Source organism: Chionomys nivalis, chromosome 4, assembly GCF_950005125.1.
Source record: "Chionomys nivalis chromosome 4, mChiNiv1.1, whole genome shotgun sequence".
Classification (NCBI taxonomy): domain Eukaryota; kingdom Metazoa; phylum Chordata; class Mammalia; order Rodentia; family Cricetidae; genus Chionomys; species Chionomys nivalis.
The window spans coordinates 109,914,029-109,936,506 of record NC_080089.1 but is presented as its reverse complement, the minus strand read 5'-3'; the positions used below and the strand labels follow the sequence as shown (position 1 = coordinate 109,936,506).

Sequence of the window (22,478 nt, the reverse complement as noted above, 5' to 3'; positions counted from 1 at the left end):
TAATTCTAGCACTCAGGAGACAGAGGCAGGTGGATTTCTTTGAGTTCAAGGCCAGAACTGGTCTGGTATACAAGCGAGTTGCAGGACAACCAGGGATACACATAGAAACCCTGTCTTAAAAAAGCTAAAAACAAACAAAAAAACCAAAAACCCTCTCATTACATTTGTCTTTACTCAACTGACTTCAAAACAAAAGAAACCATCCTTACCAAACAAGTGCAGGCGGATGGGTCTTTGAGAATTGTATGTTGGGGATAGAATTGGTTTAGTGACTAAGAGAGCACTTTTTGCTCTTGCAGAGGACCTAGATTCAATTCCCAGTATCCACATGGAGATTTACAATCACCTGTAATGGTAGTTCCAGGTAATTTGACATCTTCTTTTGAACTCAGTGAGCACTAGACACACCCCTGGTGCACATATATGCAAGCAGGCAAACACTCATACACATAAAATAATAAATTGATTAAAAATTGAGAATTCTATGTTACTATAAAACCCTAGGACAAAAGCCCACGGGTGATACTTCTGACCAGTTCCAGGGGTGTGGAGCCAGTTCTTCATATTATGCTCAGTTCAGTTCTCTAACCAATGTCAAACACAACTCTTCTATTTGATCTTTCAAAAGATTACTATTATTTATTTCTTTATTTGTGCTTGGGGTTAGTTACATGCTACAGGCCACATGTGGAGATCATAGGACAACTTTAGGAAGCCAATTTTCTCCTTTTGTATGTGGGCTCTAGGAATGAAATTCAGACTGTCAAGTTTGGCAGTAAACACCTTCAGACACTAAGCCATTTTACAGATCCATCTATTTGATCATTTAAAGTGTTTCTCTTTATCACCGCAAAGATTCCAGCATCTAACTAAAATTCTATTACTGTGAAAGGAAGAGCCAAAAATTATAACCGTAAGAAATAAATTGGAGCCGGGTGGTGGTGGCGTGATGTGGGAGTGTCATATATCAATCTGTTGATTTCATTGGTTAAGTAATAAAGAAACTGCTTGGCCCTCATAGGTTAAAACATAGGTGGGTGAAGTAAACAGAACAGAATGCTGGGAGGAAGAAGAAGTGAGCTCAGACTCGACAGCTCTGCTCTCTGGAGCAGATGCCATGCTCTCTTCTCCAGAGTAGACACGATGAAGCTCCGACCCAGGATGGACGTAGGCTAGAATCTTCCCGGTAAGCGCACCTTGGGGTGATACACACATGAACAGAAATGGGCCAAGCAGTGTTTGGAAGAATAGAGTTTGTGTGTCGTTATTTTGGGGCATAAGCTAGCCAGGCAGCCATGAGCCGGGCTGTGGGAAGAGGCCCACAGCCCCTACTACAGTGGCGCACGCCTTTAATCCCAGCACTCGGGAGGCAGAGGCAGGTGAATCTCTGAGTTTGAGACCAGCCTGGTCTACAAGTACAACAGCTAGTTCCAGGACAGGCTCCAAAACCACAGAGAAACCCTGTCTCGAAAAACCATAAAAAAAAAAAAAAAGAAAAAAAAAAGAAATAATCTGGTCTTTGTGGTAGTAACATTGTAATTTTATTACTTTTGAAAGCTGGGTACCCTATAAATTAAGATGTTGTTTAATAAAAACAAAGGTCCATTTAGGAAATGGTCTTAATCTTTGGCTTATATTGTCAACTGAAATGATCAAAATTTAATGTTTACAATGTATAGAAACGTTTCCATTAAGCTAAGCACTACAGAAGTCATTAGTGGTAGCAATAGTAACACAGAAAGGTATGGTGGTTTGAATAAGGATAGCCCCCATAGGCTTATATTGGATGCTTATAATGAATGCTTAGTCACCAGGGAGTATTCTTTGAAAGAATTAGAAGGATGAGCAGGTGTGGCCCTGTTAGAGGAAGTATGTCACTGAGGATGGGCTTCAGGTATCAAAGGCCCATGCCACGCCCAGTACAAATGGCAACAGTGTGGAGAAAATGTTCCTACTGTAGCTTTCTCCCTCCAGATGTTTATGGTCTAAGATTGCTCCCCTAACAGAGACTGCTTCTACCAAGATCAGCTAACTCTGCCTCCCTGTTCACTATAGGAAATAGGGTATGCAACAACCCTATTTCCCTTTTTAGTGGTACATAATAAACACAGAGCTTCCAGGGCAGCTTTTTCATCTAAGAGCCCAGCTCCCCCCCCCCCACCCTAACTTTACAGTGCTTTTGTCTGGCTATCTGCAATTTTTCATTTCCTCGTCACTGCTTGTCTGAGTTCTGGTCCTCAAGCCATGCAAGTATGCAGCACATTTACAATGGTGTGTGTCGGGGAAGCCAACATTTCACACCTCCTTAAAGGTGTGGGACTCCCAAGAACTGGGATTAAAGGTGTGAGCCACCACCACCTGGCCTCTAGTGGTTTAGTTCTGCACTTTGATCTTCAGTCAAACTTTGTTAAAATGCAAACAAACTATCACTACAGTAACTACACCACCTCAATCTTACTTCGGAGAAACATGAATGAATGGATACAAAAAACAATTTCTAAATTATGCATTATATGAAACAACTGAAATTATATTTGAAAATATCACTACCAATGGTTTATAGTTTTATAGTTTCATTCTATTACTTTAATGTTTTTTTTTAAATATCCCATAGGAACAAATAATCTTAAATACTACAACATACCTTGCCATGAGGATCAGCAAACATTCTTGTGAAAATTTCACATAATCTTTTCAGTTCAACTCGACTGCCAAAAAGAAAGAAAGAAAAAGGTTGATTAATATACTGCTATAGGGTGAAGACATTATTTAAAAGTAAGCAAGCCTACGAATAATTAAATTTACTAATAAAGAGAACAAAAAGGTTATACAAAGTATTCCTCAAGATTGGGAAATGTCTTATCAGGCCAGGATAAATGTACAATTGTGAAATGTAGTAATAATTCTGCTACAGCCCACACTGCTGATGGTGACAGCAATGAGGGCAAGAACTGCATTTCATCAGCAGAATGTGTAAGGAAACAAACTGTATGCAGGGACCCACATGAGAATTTTATTAAATGTTACAATGCTTTCTTAAGTTCCACCCTTTTCCAAATTGCCCAGTCTTTTCCATTTAAAATGACATGTTGCACCTACTACTCTTGATATTATGATTAACTCACTGAATCATGACATGATATGTATACCTAAAAATATATTAGGAAGTATAAAAATAAACATTTATTTTAAAGTATGCATTCCTAATACATCTTAAAATGTATGAACATAAAGTATATAAAATACCAATATTACTATTATCAAGTGAGAAAGCAGTTTTCTACACTTGTATTACACTAACACCCATGAATTACCCAAATCTGATTTTTTGGAGACAGTGTCTCCCTGGCTGGCCCTGAACTCATTATTTAGATCAAACTGGCCACAAACTTAGAGGTACAATTGCCTCTGCCTCCTAGAGTTCTGGGATTAAAGGCATGTGCTTACTACATACCTAACCTGAAGTTGGGTTCTTATGGAGTCAACTATATAGGTTTAAAACACAGCATCAACAAGGACAACGGAAGACGTAAGAAGGAATCACACTAAACCATTAAGAGAAGCACTCTAAGCTGGGTGGTGGTGGTGTACGCGCCTTTGATCCTAACACTCTGGAGGCAGAGGTAGATGCAGTTCTGTTAAGGCCATCCTGGTCTACGGAGTGAGTTTTCAGGGTAGCGAGAGCTGTTGTTTGTTATACAGAGAAACCCTGTCTCAAAAAACAAAAAAATAAAAAGTACCATACCAACTCTATAATCACACCTTACTTATTTTGAATTCCAAAATTACTAAGATATTGACTTAACTTGTTTTGAATAAAGAGATTGCTTTGTTGTTTTTGTTATTTTTTCTTTTTAGACAGGGTTTCTTTGTGTACCCCTGGCTGTCCTAAAATTAACTTTGCAGAAAAGGGTGGCCTTGAACTCAGAGATCTATTCTGTCTGCCTCTGACTCCCAAGTGCTGGGATGAAAGGCACACACCACCACCATCACCTGGCTAAGGTGTTTGATTTTTAAGTCTCTGTGTGGGTGCATTTTTCTGTGTGTGCATGTGGGCTCATGTGTGGAGGTCCTCTATTGCCAGTCTTTGCCTTCCATTTGAGACAGAGCCCCTCGTTTTGCTGCTGCGCACACCAGACAGCTGGTCTGAGTTTTCAGTTCTTCTCCTGTCTCGGTCTTCCATCTTTTCAAAGGAGCACTGGAATTATAGGGAACTACCATGTTCAGTTTTACGTGTTTTCCGGGGATCCCGTACTCTGGCTTAACAAGCACTTCATTCAGGAAGTCATGTCCTAAACCTCAAAGTTTGGCTTTACAATGATTCAGTAACTACAGCAAGAAATAACAGCAGTTTTAGTGATGACACTGGGGCCCTAAAAGAGTATGGCTTGGGAAAACCTTTTACATAATTTCACAAAAACAAGTCAGAAGGTGCTAGCCTGCTTGAAAAGTATTTCATGACACGTCTCACCTTAGTGTTCTCTGGTTTTTTAGCAAGTTCTGCAGACCCAGGAGGCCTTCTTTCCTTTCTGACCAGTTGGAACTAGCACATCTGTTGAGGACTTCTGCCACATCTTCTGTCTGTCTCATGTAGGTAGGAATACTACCATTTCGAGAGCTATAGGAGCGTTCTGAACATGCGCTCGAAGCATCGCTGTTGGCATCATCATCTGAGTGCATTCCATACGATTCATATCTTCTTCGAGCGGGTTTTTTCTGTTACATACAAGGACTACATTAGCAGTAGTTACAAACATATGGGTATTTCATAGTGTTTACTAAACACAGAAGGAATGATTTCTGTCTTACATCAGTGGAGGGCATGCTGCTAATCATTGTAAAGATAAAATGTCAATATCTAGTTTTTGTTCAGGAAGGACTTTAGAAGTTAGCAGAACATGAAACATTTAACTCTGAGAGTAGAACAAGAGAGGGCGGCTGTGTGCAAGCGCAGTCATGTCAAGTGGGAGATGCTCAGAAGTATAAGCTTTCTCCTTAGAATGGAAAAGCAAGAACAAACAGAATGTAAATAAAAACAGGAGTTGATAATAAGAAAATACTACCTCTTTTGAGTAGTAAAACCATGATTCCCTTATGCAAAACAGCAGGCTCTTTCCTGTCTACACAAACCCTCTTTTCTAAAACAGCAGGCTCTTTCCTGTCTGCACAAACCCTCTTCTCTATTTCTCCTGCCATCCCACCCTTTGTTCCAACCTTCACACTTTCAAGAGAAATAAAATACAAAGATGCTGAGAAAGTGCTATGCTCACTAAGATTTTTAGGAAGCAAGGTACTTATGTGTCCCTAGAGTTTTCCCAATGTAATCTATGTCCTGCTGCTTATTCTGAATGAGAAAGCAGTTGAGGTTTGGACTTTCATTTCTTGACCCTAAGGTTTATAATTTATGTAACTGTCCAGTATACCCTTCATATTAAAAGTGGCATGAGGGAGAATAAACTGTTCATTTGAGATTTTCCAGGAGAAACTGGAAAAAAAAGTATGGACTCCAATGCTTGGATTTGGCTGAGGAGAAGTGGAGCTAATGCCACGAAACACACAAAGTATAGCAGTAATCCAAAATTCTAAGCATCTACAAATACTCTAGTCTAAAATCCTAGAAACACACTATCTGAATATAAATAATCAAATGCTTTTACAAAGCTGCTGCCGTTACTCACTCTCTCACACAGACCTAGAGACACGAACTCAATTTAGAATGACAATATTTATTCAGGTGGGCTCCAGGACCAGTTCTATTAAAGACTCCAGTATAAATGACTCATCTCATGTGTGAAAAAAGTGGCACCTTCCCAAGACACTCTGTTCAGTCAGTATCCCCCAGAGACAATTACAGTGGAAGAATAACAGATAGACAGCTCAGGGTTTTATTACATCCACTGTAATTTCTTATAGATGACTATTATCTGTTTAGTTGATGAAGCAGAGGAAAAAAAAGCTATGATATCATAAGACATCAGAAAATAGCAATGTCTATACCTTAGTCCGTATGTCTCCTAAGAGCTGAGAGCAGTCAATTTTTAAAGAGAGAAATTGAAAATAATGAGGAACATTTTGCTAAACAGCACAGTGAACTTGGCATTAACAATGTCCATGCATAGAAACATTCAGCTTTATACAGATACCAAAGAACTGTTTATTTTCAGGTTTTATCTTTAATCTTGTCAGTATCCTTTAATTAGAAAAGAAACACCTAAGCTACAAAAACACTTCTATCAACAGTTTCCCAAAGAAACTCAAAATATTCTTACTATTTATAGTCTTTTTGCCATTTCTAAATTTGGTTTAGTAATTGAAAATTTTCCATAAAGTTAACAGTTACATCAGTGCTATTCAAATGATAAAAGTAGAATCCTAAAACTATAGTTCCAGGCTAGCAAGAACCACACATTGAGACCCAGTCTCACAAAACAAAACAAAACAAAATAAAAAAGCCAGTGAGATACAAAATAAGACATAGCTATTACCAATGAATATTTTTAAAGTGTGTCTTTCACATCTACAGCCAAAAAATCTACAGCCAATATATATATATATATATATATATATATATATATTTTTTTTTTTTTTTTAAGACAAACATTGGACTTCTAAATTTCAAAACAAAGCGGAAGGGCACAGGGTGCCAGCTTAGTGCTGCTTGCCTGGGATGCACAGGCTCCTGCACCACAAGAACTAATTTCCAGGCAGAAATTCAGCATGAACAAGGCTGAGTCCAGTGCCAGTACTAATCCAAATACCCAACCCCCAAGGAGAAAACAAAGAAATACTCTGAAACAGAGGATTACTGGCATCATTATTTGAGTCACCTCGTTTTTAGTGCTAACAACTGAACTTTTTTTGTGCATACAAGGTCAGCCCGCTACCATTCAGCTACACCCCTAACTGAAAGAGTCATAATGGACTGACTACAGAAGCTAACCAAATAAACAACTATCATTTCAAGTCCTCACAATTCATAATTTTACATGAAAACAGTGTTATACATTTGTGTATATATATATATGGTACAAAGCATTCTTCCTACAACTACCCCAATCCTGTAGTGTTTTTTAATATGTGGAGCATAAAGAACCAAAGAAACATCTTAAATAAATAATCATTCCAGGCATGGTAGTATATGTCTTTAATTCCAGGACTCAGGAGGCCAAGGCAGGTGGAGTTCTATGAATTCAAGGTCAGCAGGGTCTACGTAGAGAGAGTTCCCGGACAGCCATGACTGCATAGTGAAACCTTGTCTCCAGAAACAAAGCAAATCCCTACAAACTCAGGGAGAAGATTACCTTGAAATTACATGTTTGTAAGTACATATACAAATGTACCGATCTATTTGTCATACAGTCAGTACACTACAGTGCTTTAAACATGATACTATTATTATTACAAACATCAAGATTTTTTGTTCATTACATCCAGTTAAGATTACTTGATCTGGCTTAAAATTTAGAATATTAGTAAGGACTGATCATTAATGTACTACTTGGCTACTTATACTGCCTCCACTTTGTCTTCTTAGGTTTACCCTAGAATTTCTCATCCCTTCTCCCATACAGTGGAAGGCTCGCTCACAAACTAGCTTTGAATAGGAACATTTATAAAAATAGGAAAATAGAGAAAAGTACCAAGGCATCAGCTACCGCTTCCTCCACGTCGGAGCCTGTGTTTAGGACTCGCATGGCACTAACGGAGGATGACAATCGGCTTGACTGGCTGATCCCATATCCCGGACCTAATTGACCAGAGAAAGAAGAAAAGCAGCCTTTAAACAGTCACAGATGTAATAATGCAAGGGTTGAGGGTGGGATTCAACTCTTACTAAGGGGGAAAGAAAAAAAACCAATGGGACAAAGCATTTTAAAAGCAATATTGTATTTTTTCTGGGCACAATGAGGTTTTGGTCTAGTAAAAGGGAAAAAGCAATCAAAATGATTAACAAATGAGAAAGAAATGTAAAGAACCACTGTTTACTTGGTAGAACAGGGAGACGATGGCTCTGTCAATACAAGCACGGCTCTCCAAATAAAGTGAACCATAACGTAACCCAGAACTATGAAGTCACACAGGCAACTCACCACAAGAAAAGCTCTAATTATAATTTCTCCTTCAGGATAAGCGATTTTATTCTTTAGCTGAAACAGACTGTTCAATAACCATTAAGTGACTACTATGTGCCCAATGGTCTGACGTGTATAGACAAACTAGAGATGAATTCTCACCTACCCACCAACTGCTTTGTATACTTCTGTTTACAATTAAAACACTTCATCCACCATTTTGGTTTTTTTTTTTTAAACACACATATATAATAAAGATGAAGTACATAACTGAGAACATAAAACAATTCTATATTTAAAAAATGACAGTTATACCAAAGGGGGAAAAAAAAGAAAGAGAGGAAGAAACAAACAAAAAACAACGCCCTCTGGCAGTTAGAAAAATGCTAAGGGAGAATAGTTACTTTGGGAGGAAAATAAGTGATTTATTCTCTAGTAAATGAAATTTAAATAACACAAATTAACTTTAAAAATGAATAATATGTGATAAAAACGGAAAAGGACAAGCTCTGAGATGAATGCAGAGATGATAGTGAAAATGTACTCATCCTTCACCTGAGGCCCCATACACATCGGGGGCGTAGAGGGCACCAGTGGATCTGGAATGGTGTCTGGAGGCTGGAATAACAGGACCATACAAACCTCATCTATCACCACAGAAACAAGGAATAGTGGCAGCACTACTGTCAGGCAAGGAGAGTCGGTTAACAGTGGTGTCACTCTTTATATGTAATGATCAGAGTATCGCCACATATAGCAAACTGAACATTAACTAGCACTGCAAGATCAAATACAAATTATACCTAAGTGGACAGACACAGGCCTGCAGGAGACAAAGAAGGCAAGTATTCAAATGGAGGGAAATGTCAAAAGTACAAGCATGAAAACAAAACAAAAACAAACACTTATAGTAAAAAAAAAACCACTATGGTAACTAATAATAATCTTATCTCCTTTACTCTCAACACCCAGTGAGAGCTATTATTTCAGTTGTATAGGTCTGAGTTTTTGTGACCTTCCATACATACGTTAAAATTCTGACCCCAAGTGTTAAAAGGTAGGTGGTGCCCCCAAGAGGCAATCTGGTCATGACAGCAAGGTACTCATAAAGGAGACTTCCTAGAGCTAAGCAGTTCCTTCTACAGAGTACACTACCACAAGATCCATGAGCCAGAAGGGCCCTCAGCAGACACTGAACGGCATCTTAGGCATCTAAGCCTCCAGAACAGTGAGAATAAATCCTGGTCACTTAAAAGTACCGAGTCTACAGTATGTTAGATAGGCAGGCAGACTAAGACAGATGGGGAATTGAGCACAGAGGCTGACTTATGTGGTGAAAACCACACCAATAAGTGATATAACTCAGTACCTGTAGTCCTTCAAGACTTTTGTTTTCAATACTCATTTACTTCACTTACATTAATGCATATTTTATTTATAATGGTGCACAGACTATTAGTTCTGCATTTGATAACAGACTATTGAAAAATGGAAGCTTATGTGCATCAAAAAAGTATCAATAAAACTCCTTAAAAATCTTTAATGAATCTCCCTAAATATCACTTTACAACATAAACTTACCATACTTTTCACTTTAGAGTCTCTGTTCAGATTTTGACAGCACATGAAGCTGATTCTTGTCTTACATCCAGAAATAAACAACCACGTAAATCATTTTTATGTTTAATGAAATATCTAGCTCTCATTTTAAGTTCATTCTCCTCAGCTATATCAGTGAGAGCTGTGAACTGAACTATTTTTTGTAACTACTTTTTGTAACAGGAATCACTTTTGCCTTTCCTACAGGACAGCTTTCATAAACAGTAAATTCATCAAAAAGACCGAGGGAAAGAAGGATTAGATAGAACAGAGCACACACAGATAGCTAGTAAGTACTAAAAGACAGTACTCAGAAGCTAGCAGATAACGCTACTACCCAGTTTTAATACTATGTAAGGGAACAGTCTAAAATGTTGAGGAAAGATCTGAGCCATGATGTGGAAATGCCTTGTGGCTAAAAATCTTTGAAAACTTTTCAGGAGTCAACAGTCCCTTTGGTCCAAGACAATACATAGGCAGTAGCACACCGGTGGCTACAATACAGATAAGTAAGGTATCAGACAAATGGCTTGAAAATACATAAGTGAGAGTTATCACGTGTGTGGCTACAATATATATAAGAAGTAACATGCACGTGGTTATAATACAGAACACTTTTCTTTGAATCTTGGTTCCTGAACTAGGGGTGAGTTCTAGAGAAGTGGGACTTTGTTCAGCTTTGACGTCTTGTGTTTTCAAATCTTCACACTGGTCTTGTAACATGGGGACTATTTGACAAGCTATAAAATCCATGTGTTGAGTATAAACATTCAAAGTCACAGAGGACAAAAAGATCCTAACAAGTCAGCATGTGTAGGAAGGACTACAGGGAACAAAGAAAACTGGAATGGTGAGGATAGCATAACCTTTGCCTTTTTACCCCTGGGAAACAAACAGGCTCCTGAAAGCTGGGGCTCAGCAAATGCTACCACAGGGGTTGCTGAGCAGTACTTTTATGTAGATAAAAGAATTCTGATAAAAAAGTATTCCTGAAAACTGACCTAGGGATTGAAAAAAAATCTTTTAGCAAAGTTGATTAAAAGATTTTAGCATCTTTATTCCAAACAGAAAGCTTCTTGAGAATCAGGAAATGCTTCCTGTAACAATAAATCTAAGTAACTTGTCAGATAGAAGCTTTAAAATTAATCTAGAATATTAAAGGCCTAGCTAGGTATGGTTGCATAATCCTGTAACCCCAGGACTCAGAAAAATAGGCAGGAGGATCAGGTGATTAAAGGTAGCCTAGAGGTCAGCCTGAGCTGGTGGCAAAAGGACATCTTTCCTTAGCAAAGTGTTAAGAGAGGAAGATAGAGTTCAGTGGCAGGGCTCTTATCTAGAATGTGGAGGCCACATTCAACTCCCAGTACCATACATTTCTTTAAAAAACAGAATTATTAACCATGGTTACATTTTTTGCTTTGTTGTTCTTGTTTTTCAAAGAGTATCTTGCTATGTTATGGGCTGGCCTCACACTTTCAGTGCCTATGCCTCCCTTACTGCAGGGATTACAGGAGTGTGTCACTGTGCCCAACTAACCATGCTCAACATTTTTCCCCTTCCTTCCTTCGTTCCTTCCTTCCCTTTGTTTCTCTCTCTCTCTCTCTCTCTCTCTCTCTCTCTCTCTCTCTCTCTCTCTCTCTCTCTCTCTCACTTTTTGTTTAGTTTTCTGACATTTTATTTAATTTTACATGCATGATTGTTTGCCTAAATAGATGTCTATGCACCATGTGTGTACCTGGTACCCTTGCAGGAGGAAAAGTCAGTACCCTAACCTCTGACCAGCTCTCCAGCTCCATGTTTACCTTTATTTTTTTTAAACTGAAGTATTTGGCTATGTATTTCCTGCACTCTTATTGTGCAGGAAAACATTTCCTTTCAGTACAGTAACAGCATTATATGAATGCATATACCACTAAAGTCTGAGCACCTGGACACCAGAGTGTAATGCCCTGTTTGTTGGGGAAGTTGAGGGAGGAAATGAACGCTCACAGCATGGTGATGGAAGAGTGGTGGCCATGGTAACTGAATGCCTGCAGTGGGCCCAGTATCGCCTTTCAAGTATTCTATTATTGTATACAAACTTTCAAACATTCCTAACTTTTACACTATTTATTACACCATTACCCTTATTTTACAGAAAAGGAGATCAGGCATGAAAAGGGTACAGAGAGAAAGCAAAATACTCTGCTTCTCCAGTAATCCTGGAAAAATTAAAGTCTTAAAAATCAATTAATACATCTGTAATGGTGGCAAATATAGTATTACAATCAAAGTTACAAGACAAATTATAAAAAGAAATAAGTTTCATTTCAGTGACATCTAAAGGCAATTAAACTATAAATACTATAAAAAGTCAATTTTCCTATGATGAGGAGTTAACATGTTATTTTGTATCTGTCTTTCTAGAAGAGTACATTAAATAATCAAAGTTGAAGTCATTTTTTTCTGTTTAAAAAAATAAAATTTATTTAATCAAACTAGTCCATACTTCACTTGTAAGTAAATATTTAATATTTAAAATATGTTCTAATTCTCCAAATTTTGAATTCAATCTTTCTTTTTAAAAATCTTTTTAGAGAGAAGTATGTAGGTCAGGTTGGTCTCATTTATGATCTTGACTCAACCTTTCTACTGCAGAAATTAAATTCGATATTCTGAGTTTATATATATGTGACGGTGACTTGATTATGATAGGAATCCATTTATATAATGATTGAGTTGCTCGTTTAAGGTAAGTTACAAAGGCCAGATGCATTACTCAAATGTATTCAATCCTATTCTCTCTGCAGAACGGCAGAGCACAGATATAATTGAAGAAGACCACAAATTCTAGGAATATGGAAGTTTCCAGATGGTGACAGCTCACTTACTGGGCAAGCAGTGTGTGTCACAGCTGCTCAGACTTACCTAGGGGCTGGAAAGAGCGAACTGGGCTTGTGTCCCTGCTGCTCTCTCGACTAGCTTCCCGGCTACAGCCTTGACTCACACTCGGGCGAGGAATCCGACTGCTCCGGGCTGACACAAAACAGGAGTAGAAACATAGCAAGAGGAAACAGAAGGCAGAATTTAGGCTTTCCAAACTTAGCTTCATTTTATTCAAGGACTCTTTAATAACAAATTTGTTTTGGGACTGAACATAAATTACTCTTTTACTGTTTTCTTTTTTGAGACCAGATCTCTGGACCCATGAAGTCCAGATGAGTCTCAAACTTAACTAAGAACCTTTCAATTCATATGTCTTTTATCACTCCTTATGAATAAAAACTTGAAATACAAATACAAAAAATAAAAAGGTACCAGAAAAATCTCAGTATTGATAAAGAATCTAGACTGGGCCAGTAGTGATGCATCCCTTTAATCCCAGCACTCAGGAGGCAGAGGTAGGTGGAATTCTGAGTTCGAGGCCAACCAGTCTACAGATAGAGTTCAATACAGCCAAGGCTACACAGACAAACCCTGTTTGGAAAAACCAGAAAAAAAAAAAAAAAGAATAAGAATAAGAAGAATCTAAAATAATGTCTGGAAAGCAAATGAAGCAAGTTAGTGAAGATGAAATTCCAAAGGACATTTTTTTCCCCTTCGGGTTTTTCAAGACAAGGTTTCTCTGTTTCTCTGTGTAATAGCCCGGGGTGTCCTGGAACTAGCTCTTGTAGACCAGGCTGGACTCTACCTGCCTCTCTGCCTCCTGAGTGCCGGGATTAAAGGTGTGCACCACCACCCAGCAAATAAAGGCATTCTTAAGTAATGACAAAAACCCAGACTCTTAAACATAATTTCTGAGGAATTTAATTGAGAATTTAATTGAGAAAATTATGAGGCAAAGCAAAAGAGTAAATCAAGAAAAATGAGATGACGCAAGGATGAGTTCACCTAATCCAGAAAAGAGTGATGGCTGTGACAGAGGACCAGGCCATGGCTCACACAAAGCAGAAGCAACTCAAGGCACAAAGCTCCACCCATCACAAGTCCTTAATGAGAAGACAATGTCACTAAGGACAGGAGAAGAAAATATAAAAGTTTGGAAAAAGGACAAAAAGTCATAAATTGTTGGGAGAACACTTAGGGAGGCCTCACTGCAGATCACTGCAGCCAGCTGTGGCCTGACCTGAGCGACTGGAGGGCTCTGAGCAGACAGTGCAGCAGAAGTGCCCCTTCCCACACCTGCAACACTCAGCACTCAGTACACTCTTAGAAAGAGGTGGGGTCATGGCAGACTGTGTCCTGGTGACAAACTTTACTCCTAACAAAATAAATGTTTTATAACTTTTCATTTTAAAATAATTTGTAAGAGACTGAGTCTTGATGCGTAGTCCAGGCTGACTTAAAATTCACTACACTTCCGCCTCTGCCCCAGGACAGTCACTATGACCGACAGTTCCCAACTTTATGGATGGTGGGAACCAAATCAGATCCTATGAAAGAGCAGCAAGTGCTCTTACCCATTGAGCATGTCTCGACTTTAAAGTCGTCTTATTAAGCAAAACTTGCTTGTGAATGAGAATTAATTAACACCAAATATTATAAAAGTTAGACTAGCAAGATGCCTCAGGTAATTCCTTGTCAAGCCTCATCACTTAAGTTTGGTCCTTGGAACTGGTGGAAATAGAGAAGGACTCCTGTAGTTGTGTGCACAAGTGTGAGCACATTTCAAGATCCAATTTGCACCCTACATTTTAGCAACCTAGACTTTAATTCTCCTGGAACTTTCAAGAAAGTCAAAGGTGGCATCTCACACAGAAAGTCTTACCTACTGAAAGCCTAGATGGGCTGGCCTCTCTGCTGCATCCCTGGCTCCTTGGGATCTTGCTTCTCTTCTGGGCTGAAGCCGAATTGACCAGGACCCGTTGAGCACCAGAGCTCACAGTAGAGAGGGCTGTTGTGGTTAGAACTCTTCCTGGAGACCCGGATCGGCTTCCAGCTACACAGGAAAAACATAATATGCAAGTGTTGATGCCAAGGGAACTAGCAAAGATACAAGAAAACTGTGGTGTTATATCAGGTTCTAAGACCAAAGAAATGGATTGAGGAAGATTTACACACAAATAGTAAACTGCTGGGGAAAACGGGCTGCGTCTACCAGCACTGGAGAATAAACTACTCAAGCATATGTTTGATAATGGCAATACTACTGGGATTTTAAAGACAAACAGTAAAAAGATCCCCAGAGCAATCCAATATTTGACACTGTGTTTGATAGAGTTAAGATGTTTTGTGGAGGCCGGGCAGTTGGTGGTGGTGTACACCTTTAATCCCAGCACTAGGAAGGCAGAGGCAGGCAGATCTCTGTGGGTTTAAGGCCATCCTGGTCTACAAGAGCTAGTTCTAGGACAGGCTAGAGAGAAACCCCGTGTCGAAAAAAAAAAAAAAAAGATGTTTTATGGAAAACTACTACTTAAATTACTTAAAAGGATGTAAACTCTTAATTCTATTACTACTATTATTTGTGTTGTGTACATAACAATGACAATTTGGTTTTTCTTAAAATAAACTGCCTCATGAAGTATCTCTGTGCGAGGTCAGTTGGTGCTATTTGGTAAGAGAAGTTTTTTTGTCTTTATGTTTGCAGTGGGCAGTGATAAATACGGAGTCTCCTAAGTATCCAAAGAGCCTAGAGTAAGTAACTGTTGAGTGCTCAGCTCTAAATGGACTTCCTTCTTAAGCTCCTCCACATACAGGGTTTGGAAAAGATTGCAGAAGGCACTATGGGAAGAATGTGGGGGTGGGGGAACTAGTGCTGTGAAAGTAGTTTGGGGCCAGGACTGTAATCAATAACTCACAGCAGCGTGGGCACCGACACTCGATTCACCCAGTGACTAGCTGAGCACGGATGTGGAAGGGCTCACGAGGCTCCACCCACACCTGAAGAGTTTTTGGCAGTTGACAGCTACTAGAGAAGGGAGAGTTCATTTTCTTTCCCCTTGGTGTGGCCCCTAGTAGGTCACCCCCTCACACGCACATACATCCTTGTATATACTGGTAGCTGGTTATTTATTTTTTTTTAAAGGACATGAAAGTGGAAGGGGAAGATAAAGAAGGACTAGGAAGAAAGGCAGGAGAGACTGTATGACCAAGATACATAATATAAATTTTCAAAGAACAAATAAAAGCACTAAGTTTAAATTAAATGTTGATTGGGCCAGCTGAGAAAGAGAAATTTGTTTTTGCTATTTGAAGGCAGAGAGCTCTTGGTTTGCCACATTCTAGGACACGTAAGTATTAACGGTAGACCGGAACTCCGAGAGAAATGTCAAAGAAGTCAGAGACGTAGTCAGGGAGATATAGAGGGAGGGCCAGAAAAAGTCCCAGAGATCTGGGTATGGATTAAGCAACGTTAAGAAATGCATTTTTAGTTAGAAATGCATTCTTGAATATCTTAAGTTGCTCTAGAATATGAAGCGATCTCCCTGCTTCTACCTTGCAAGTGATAGCATTGTAGACATGTACAACCATACTCAGGAAGAAACCCATTTTTAAACTAGAAACACACAGGATGCCTTTTTAAGAATGACTTTGTTGATTGAAGTGCTTTATGTGTAAAAAATGTGAATAAAAAAATGGATCAGATAGCTCAAAGTTACAATCTAACTGAATGGCAATATTACAGAGAAGTTAAACTTGCATTTAAATAAACCTTCAGGGAAACGTTTTCTCTTTGTTACCCATGTTTACTACACGCTAACAGTCACTGCTCACACTGCACAATCTTTCTCAACTGGGTCTCATTTCCAACCAGCAGATTAAAGACTCAAATGCCAACGGAAATGAGCACTGGCTGTCAAAAATGGCACTTTGTACGAGGCAGGTATATCAGAGGGCTATCTCATCTTCCTTATAGAGGATGCTCTTTTAAATTCTTGCTAGCTGTATTAAAGTAACTTTAATGAGTTTTTGGGAACTTTTATAAACAAAAGCTTTCAAAGCTTCTGATTGTGCTAGTCTCTGCAGGCTAACAAACATGAACAAGCTAGATGTGGTCTGTTGTGATAATCATTGTTGTGTTTTCTGGGTGTGGTTTGATTAGTCCAATTCATACTCTCGGTTAGTTCTTAAATGTTAGCACACGCAAATATGTATATATTCCATTGGGGATAGCAATATTATAAAATGAAGCAGCAGCGCTTCCTGTGATGTCAACAATGTACTTATTGGGTAGAAGGGGAGATTACTCGTCTACTTTAAAATGATCGTTTTTCAAAAAGTTTTAGGATGTTGCAGGTGAAGAATCTTCAAATCTGGTTTCTTTTTCCTTTGGAGGACAGCGGAGGCATCTGTTTTCTCCATGCAATATCTAAACTAAACATACACACAAAACACCCAAACACCCAACATGCCACAAACTCACAATACAAGATAGGCCAATGAAAGTTATGAGAAAACTTGCAATGATATAGAAATTATAACGAACTGAGCACATACAATATGAACTCTGTTAAAACCAGTAATAAATTTGTGTGGGTGGAGGTACTGGTAAGAAAGGCTAGAGAACTCCTTGAAATGTGGGTCTATTCAGCAGACAGGAAGAGTGAGTGCAGTTTAGAAGCATACTGACCGCTCTTTCTATTTTGCATTTACTGAATTGATTAAAAGTATGCAAGTTCACTCTCTAGATATTTAAACACACTAATGCCTTCTCCTTAAGGAATGACACTGGCATTACATTCCACATAAATACTACCTTCTCCTTCCCCCAAAGACTGGGATATTTCCAGCACCGATAACTAGGAATCATTTATACTTAAAATAAAATACTGAGGCTCTTTCTCTAGTAGAGTCACCAAGGAATTGAAGAAAAAGGCATGTTCACTCCAGGAAATACTGTGGAACAGAAATGTCCGAGACAGAAAACTTGAAGATGAATAACTATTTTTTTGTGTTGCTTAATTTAAAAATGTTACTATAGCCCCCCTCTTTTTTTTTTAATATTTATATCTGTAGAGTCAACTTGGATAATTTAAAATTTTTAGGGCTTCCATGATATTGGGAAGACAGGCCAAATAGAACTCATGATTAGCAGTTTTTGCTTCAGTACAATCACAGAATGGTGGAATCTATCTAATAGGAATTTCTGCTGAATAGAACTTATTCTTGTTAATGAAAATAGGTGACCAAACAACAGGTGCACACATAAAATCTATAGATTCTTACCACCAATGGTATTAGCAGATTGTGATCCTGAACAAGTGTAAAGGCAGAGTTAGGGTAAGGGTTATAATCCACGAAGAGGGGAGGAGCAGTTTAAAAATGGATGGCAGATGAAAATAACAAAGCTTTAGTCAGTTCTCAGGAAAAAAACAAACCTAACACAAAAAAGAGCAAACTTTAAAAAAATTCCATAGCACAAATGTCTGTCACATAAGCAGCACACTGAACAGTTTCCAGCTGACACTCATGTACAAAGCAGATGACATGACACGCAAACATCAATGTACATTCTTCAGCTTGTCCATTATGGGAGTCCTAAATCTAAGTCGTTAAATGTTTACAATTTTGTTATTTAAACATTTAATTGAAAATTAGATATAGGAACAAATATCACATCTTATAGCTGAAGAAAAAAGAAGATGAAAAAGGTACAAATTTAATTTTTCTTAAGATTCACAGAAAAGCAAGAGGTGGGGGAAGAGAGAAAGCTGCTGACAGGCTGTACATCATCTGTACACAACCAGTCACTACCAACAAAGCGAGGACACAGTTCTTTCTTAAAGTCAATCTAGAAGTCTCTCCATTAGGTCTGCTTTCACTTTTTCTGTGAACCTGGACACACCTGCTTTGATCCAAGAGATTCTCTATTTTTCCCTGGATGGTTAATACAGAACCATGCATCCCCTCATGGATCACTACAACAGAGTGAAGATGAGGTCACAAAAATACTCCTATGCAAATGTATTGTGAAGAGACTCGCACACATATCACACAACTTTTTAATAAAGAATCTGAAATGGACACATACTCATTCAAATAAATAAGCAAGCAAACAAATAAAATCTTTCTAATATGATCTAAGACCTGAATGATTTTATAGTGGAAATGTCTTAGGATCTTAAAGTTCTATGTTGTTTCAAAAGTCAAATGTAAATTAATTCTGTTTTTCATTGGGGATTTGAAGTGGTAATGATTGAAAAGGAGGATCCCAATAAAGGCCAAAAGTCAGAAAATTATCTCACAATTAATTTTTATCCTTAAATCCCGGTCATGGACAACTTTTGATTGATTATCTTTATGTTTTAAACAGTCTAACTTCTGTGCTTATTTCTGTTTCATGAGGGCAGTAAGAATATCAAGTTATAGAAATGTGTAACAGCAACATGAATTTCAGTTTTTATTTTATTATGAATAATAACAAGGATAGTCTGTATTTTTTTATTTTTGGTCTATCTATCTATCTATCTATCTATCTATCTATCTATCTATCTATCTATCTAATATGTACTGGTGTTTTGCCTATATATACTCTAGTGTGAATGTATGGATCCCCTGGAACTGGAGTCACAGACAGTTGTGAGCTGCTATGTGGTGCTGGGAATTGAACCCAAGTCCTCTGAAAGAACAGCCAGTGTTCTTAACTTGCTGAACTGTCCTTCTAGTCCAACAAGGACAATCTTATCAGGTAACAGTCATAGCATTTACTCTCAGGCAGACGCTGTTTTAATTGCATTAAATAAGCTTTATCATTTGATGCTCATGACAGTCCCACTATCCACTACTTTTTACGGGTATGTAATGCTATTTCATTTGTATTTTAATAAATAAAGCTTGCCTGAAGTTCAGAGAGTAAATCAGCCTTACACACCAGGCAGTGGTGACACACACCTTTAATCCCAGTAGCCATGTTAGTTTGCTATAGAAACCAGGCGATAGTGGTGCACACCTTTAATCCCAGCATTAGAGAGGAATATAAAACAGAAGGAGACAGCTCTCACACACAGTCTCACGCTGAGATTCCTGAAAGCAGGATCGCCATTTCAGACTGAGCCAGTGGCTGTTTTGCTTTTCTGTCCTTCAGGTTGAACCCCAATTTCTGTCTCAGGGTTTTCATTAATCGTGCTAAACTGGTAGGTACAGAGGAATACAGTAACTTTAACCTAGAAGAGCCAGGACTCCACCTTGGGCAATATAGCTCCAAAGTTTTCAAACGTTACTAAAGCACAGACCACTCAGTGATCAGATTCAGAAGGTCTGTGGTGGTACATGAGACCCTGTATTTCTAACAAGTTCCCAGGCTGTACTGATGTTGGTCTGGGCAGCACACAAGGAGAAGAGAGGCTACACTGCTAATTAATGTACTCTAAGAATCACTCCAAAATTTCACAGACTCACAGAATAATGTGGTATTATTGTCTACTTTTGATTTGTCAGAGAAAAGCCATTGCCTTACAGGACATGGGTCACTCTGGCTGTCTGTGAGTAGTCTTCATTTGTAAACAAATTCTACCGGATCCCTCTGCTTATTTTAGGACTCATGAAGAAAGCTCCCGATACTATTCTGCTGAGCATTCTCAAGTTAGAAAGAGGTGGTGTTATAACACGTGTTCTCAAGGTGCCCTACTGTCTCTCTGAGCCTTATTCTTTTCCCTGATCTCAAGATCCAGCAAGCAGGTTATAAAACAAATGGGACATCTACATCCTGACAGCCATCTATAACCTATACTTTTCAAAGACAATTAGTTAGGTTACACAGAAGAACATTACTCATTACTTCTTAGAAAAACTACCTGATCTTTGAGAGAGTGCTGAGGACAAATTCTTGGTCAAGAGGGAGTGGAAAAAATTATTTTCTGTTAAACATGGCACTATATTTGGAGTATGTTTGAACATACAGAAACAGATTATTCATTTTAACCTAGTCCTAAAATTGTGCTTTTTAATTGGTCTTTTAAGGAACTCAGTGACTAAAGAACATAAACCTCAAAAGTCACACGAAATTCACCAGACCGGGTTACTTCAGCCTATATTCTCTCTCTATACGTCAGTATAGACTGCCCAAAATACTAACTAAATTTAAGACGATCAAACAAATTTTGGGGAGAATATGAAGATACTACTTATCTGTCTTTGCATAACATCTGCTAGACAGAAACAGATTTTACCTAATACTTAAAGATCACTTTGCCTCTAAAGGCACAATTTTCCACACCTGCAAGTTTCTGAGTAGAATGTGAACTCTGACTTTAAGGATTTGTGTTTAAAGTATCTCCATGCAAACATCTGTGTAGAAGATGAAGGTTTTCTTTCTAAGTGGTGGAGGTCAATGATGTGGCCCTAATAACACAAACACAAGACAACACCCACTCAAAAAAATTCCCAAACATGCACAACAACTGACCCGAAACATTGAAAAAAAAATACCTTCATTTTTGTCAGGTGATGATGAACCTAAAGTACAGAACAAGAACTCAGTATGTGGCTTGTCGCTTTTAAAACCAGCTTTGAATTTACCCACTGTTCATCTCCTAACAAGCAATATAAAGAAACACATTCATCCCAGCAGACTGACAGACAGAGGGACTGATGAGCAGTACATACGCTGAGACTGAGACACCATTTTTGTCCGGCTTCTTCCTCTAGAATCAGTCTTGGCATTCCCCACAGCAGCAAGTGGTGTAGAAAGCTTAGCTCTCACCCGACCTGAGAATTAAATATCAACAATTAAAATACTTCCTGTAATAGTATTTAGTAATAAAAAAGGGGATCACCACTATTTTCAATTTTTTTAACTTCTGAAATAAGGTAGCCATTATTTATATGTCACACATCTCTTACAAATGTAAAGGTACACAGTCTAGGGTCTACTTCCTGAGATGGCACTTCACCTGGGCTTGTCTGGAATTCCTTGGCTTTGGAGTCTCCTGCCGTAGCTTCCAAATATCTGGGACTAGAGCCTGTATAGCACCAAGCCCAGGAATATATTGCTTTATATAAATTCTATATAAAAACTAAATTAAACAATAGAAGACCTTCACTCTTAGTTTTTTATTATTGATATAGGGGTTATAACTAATTATGCTGAACATGGTAGTATGTACCTTTAATCTCAGCACTTAGGAAGCAACTGGATCTCTTTTGAAGTTCGAGGCAAGACTGTTCTACATAGTGAGACACTCAAAAGACAAAAAAACAAAACAAAATCCCCCCAAATTTCCAGTTCCTAGGAAATGAAGATTGTTCTTAAATATACTCCATAGATTTAAACAGCACCAAACAATCTTTTTAACTGGCAGTGTACTTCTAAAGAGGTTGCAGGAAGAGATGTAACAGCCAAGAAATCTTTTTAGATCAGACAGGTACCGATACACACGGCTGTGCTCACTCCTTTCTCCAGTCCAACCATTTACTAGAAGGGATTCAGGAAGTGGAGCACCTATAGCAGAGTACTTCCCGGCTGCATTCCTTTCACATTTACCTCCACTCATTCCCTCGGGAAGACCAGACTACAAATATCCTCACTATATTGCTAGAGTTGAGGGGAGGGGAGAGGGACAGGGTCTTTGATCCTGCTGGAACTCACTATGTAGATCAGGCTGGCCTGAAACTGAGATCGGTATGATTACAGACACATGTCACTCCACCTGGCTATTTCTAGAGCTCTTGAACTAAAGAAAATATGTTTATCAAATTGTCTGTATAAGCTGCCACTAGCAATAACCAGCGATAGTAAAATCTCTACTGCTAGGCACTCCGGTGCTCTTCAGAAACAGTATCAAACAGATATACAATGATGTTGCACACAGTTTAAAAAAATTACGAGGCACAATTTGTAGGGAATTCTAAAATTCTGACTAGTCATCCAATATGACTGTACTCATTAGG

The 22,478-nt window shown here is 38.4% G+C and overlaps 1 protein-coding gene across 24 annotated transcripts in view; it reads right to left on the bottom strand.

The window, feature by feature from the left end:
• Clasp2 (cytoplasmic linker associated protein 2) overlaps positions 1–22,478 on the bottom strand; it is a 212,216-nt gene that overhangs the window by 44,812 nt on the left and 144,926 nt on the right. For 6 of the 24 annotated variants that reach the window (XM_057766225.1, XM_057766226.1, XM_057766228.1 and 3 more), the window contains 10 exons: positions 21,195–21,296; positions 21,018–21,044; positions 17,817–17,843; positions 14,419–14,589; positions 12,579–12,686; positions 8,628–8,690; positions 7,641–7,747; positions 5,998–6,021; positions 4,472–4,716; positions 2,645–2,708 (listed from right to left, as the gene is read on the bottom strand). In XM_057766225.1, coding sequence (XP_057622208.1) covers positions 2,645–2,708; positions 4,472–4,716; positions 5,998–6,021; positions 7,641–7,747; positions 8,628–8,690; positions 12,579–12,686; positions 14,419–14,589; positions 17,817–17,843; positions 21,018–21,044; positions 21,195–21,296 — 938 coding nt within the window. The remainder of the gene's footprint in view (positions 1–2,644; positions 2,709–4,471; positions 4,717–5,997; positions 6,022–7,640; positions 7,748–8,627; positions 8,691–12,578; positions 12,687–14,418; positions 14,590–17,816; positions 17,844–21,017; positions 21,045–21,194; positions 21,297–22,478) is intronic. The other 18 variants (XM_057766229.1, XM_057766231.1, XM_057766234.1 and 15 more) reach the window with 7 other exon arrangements.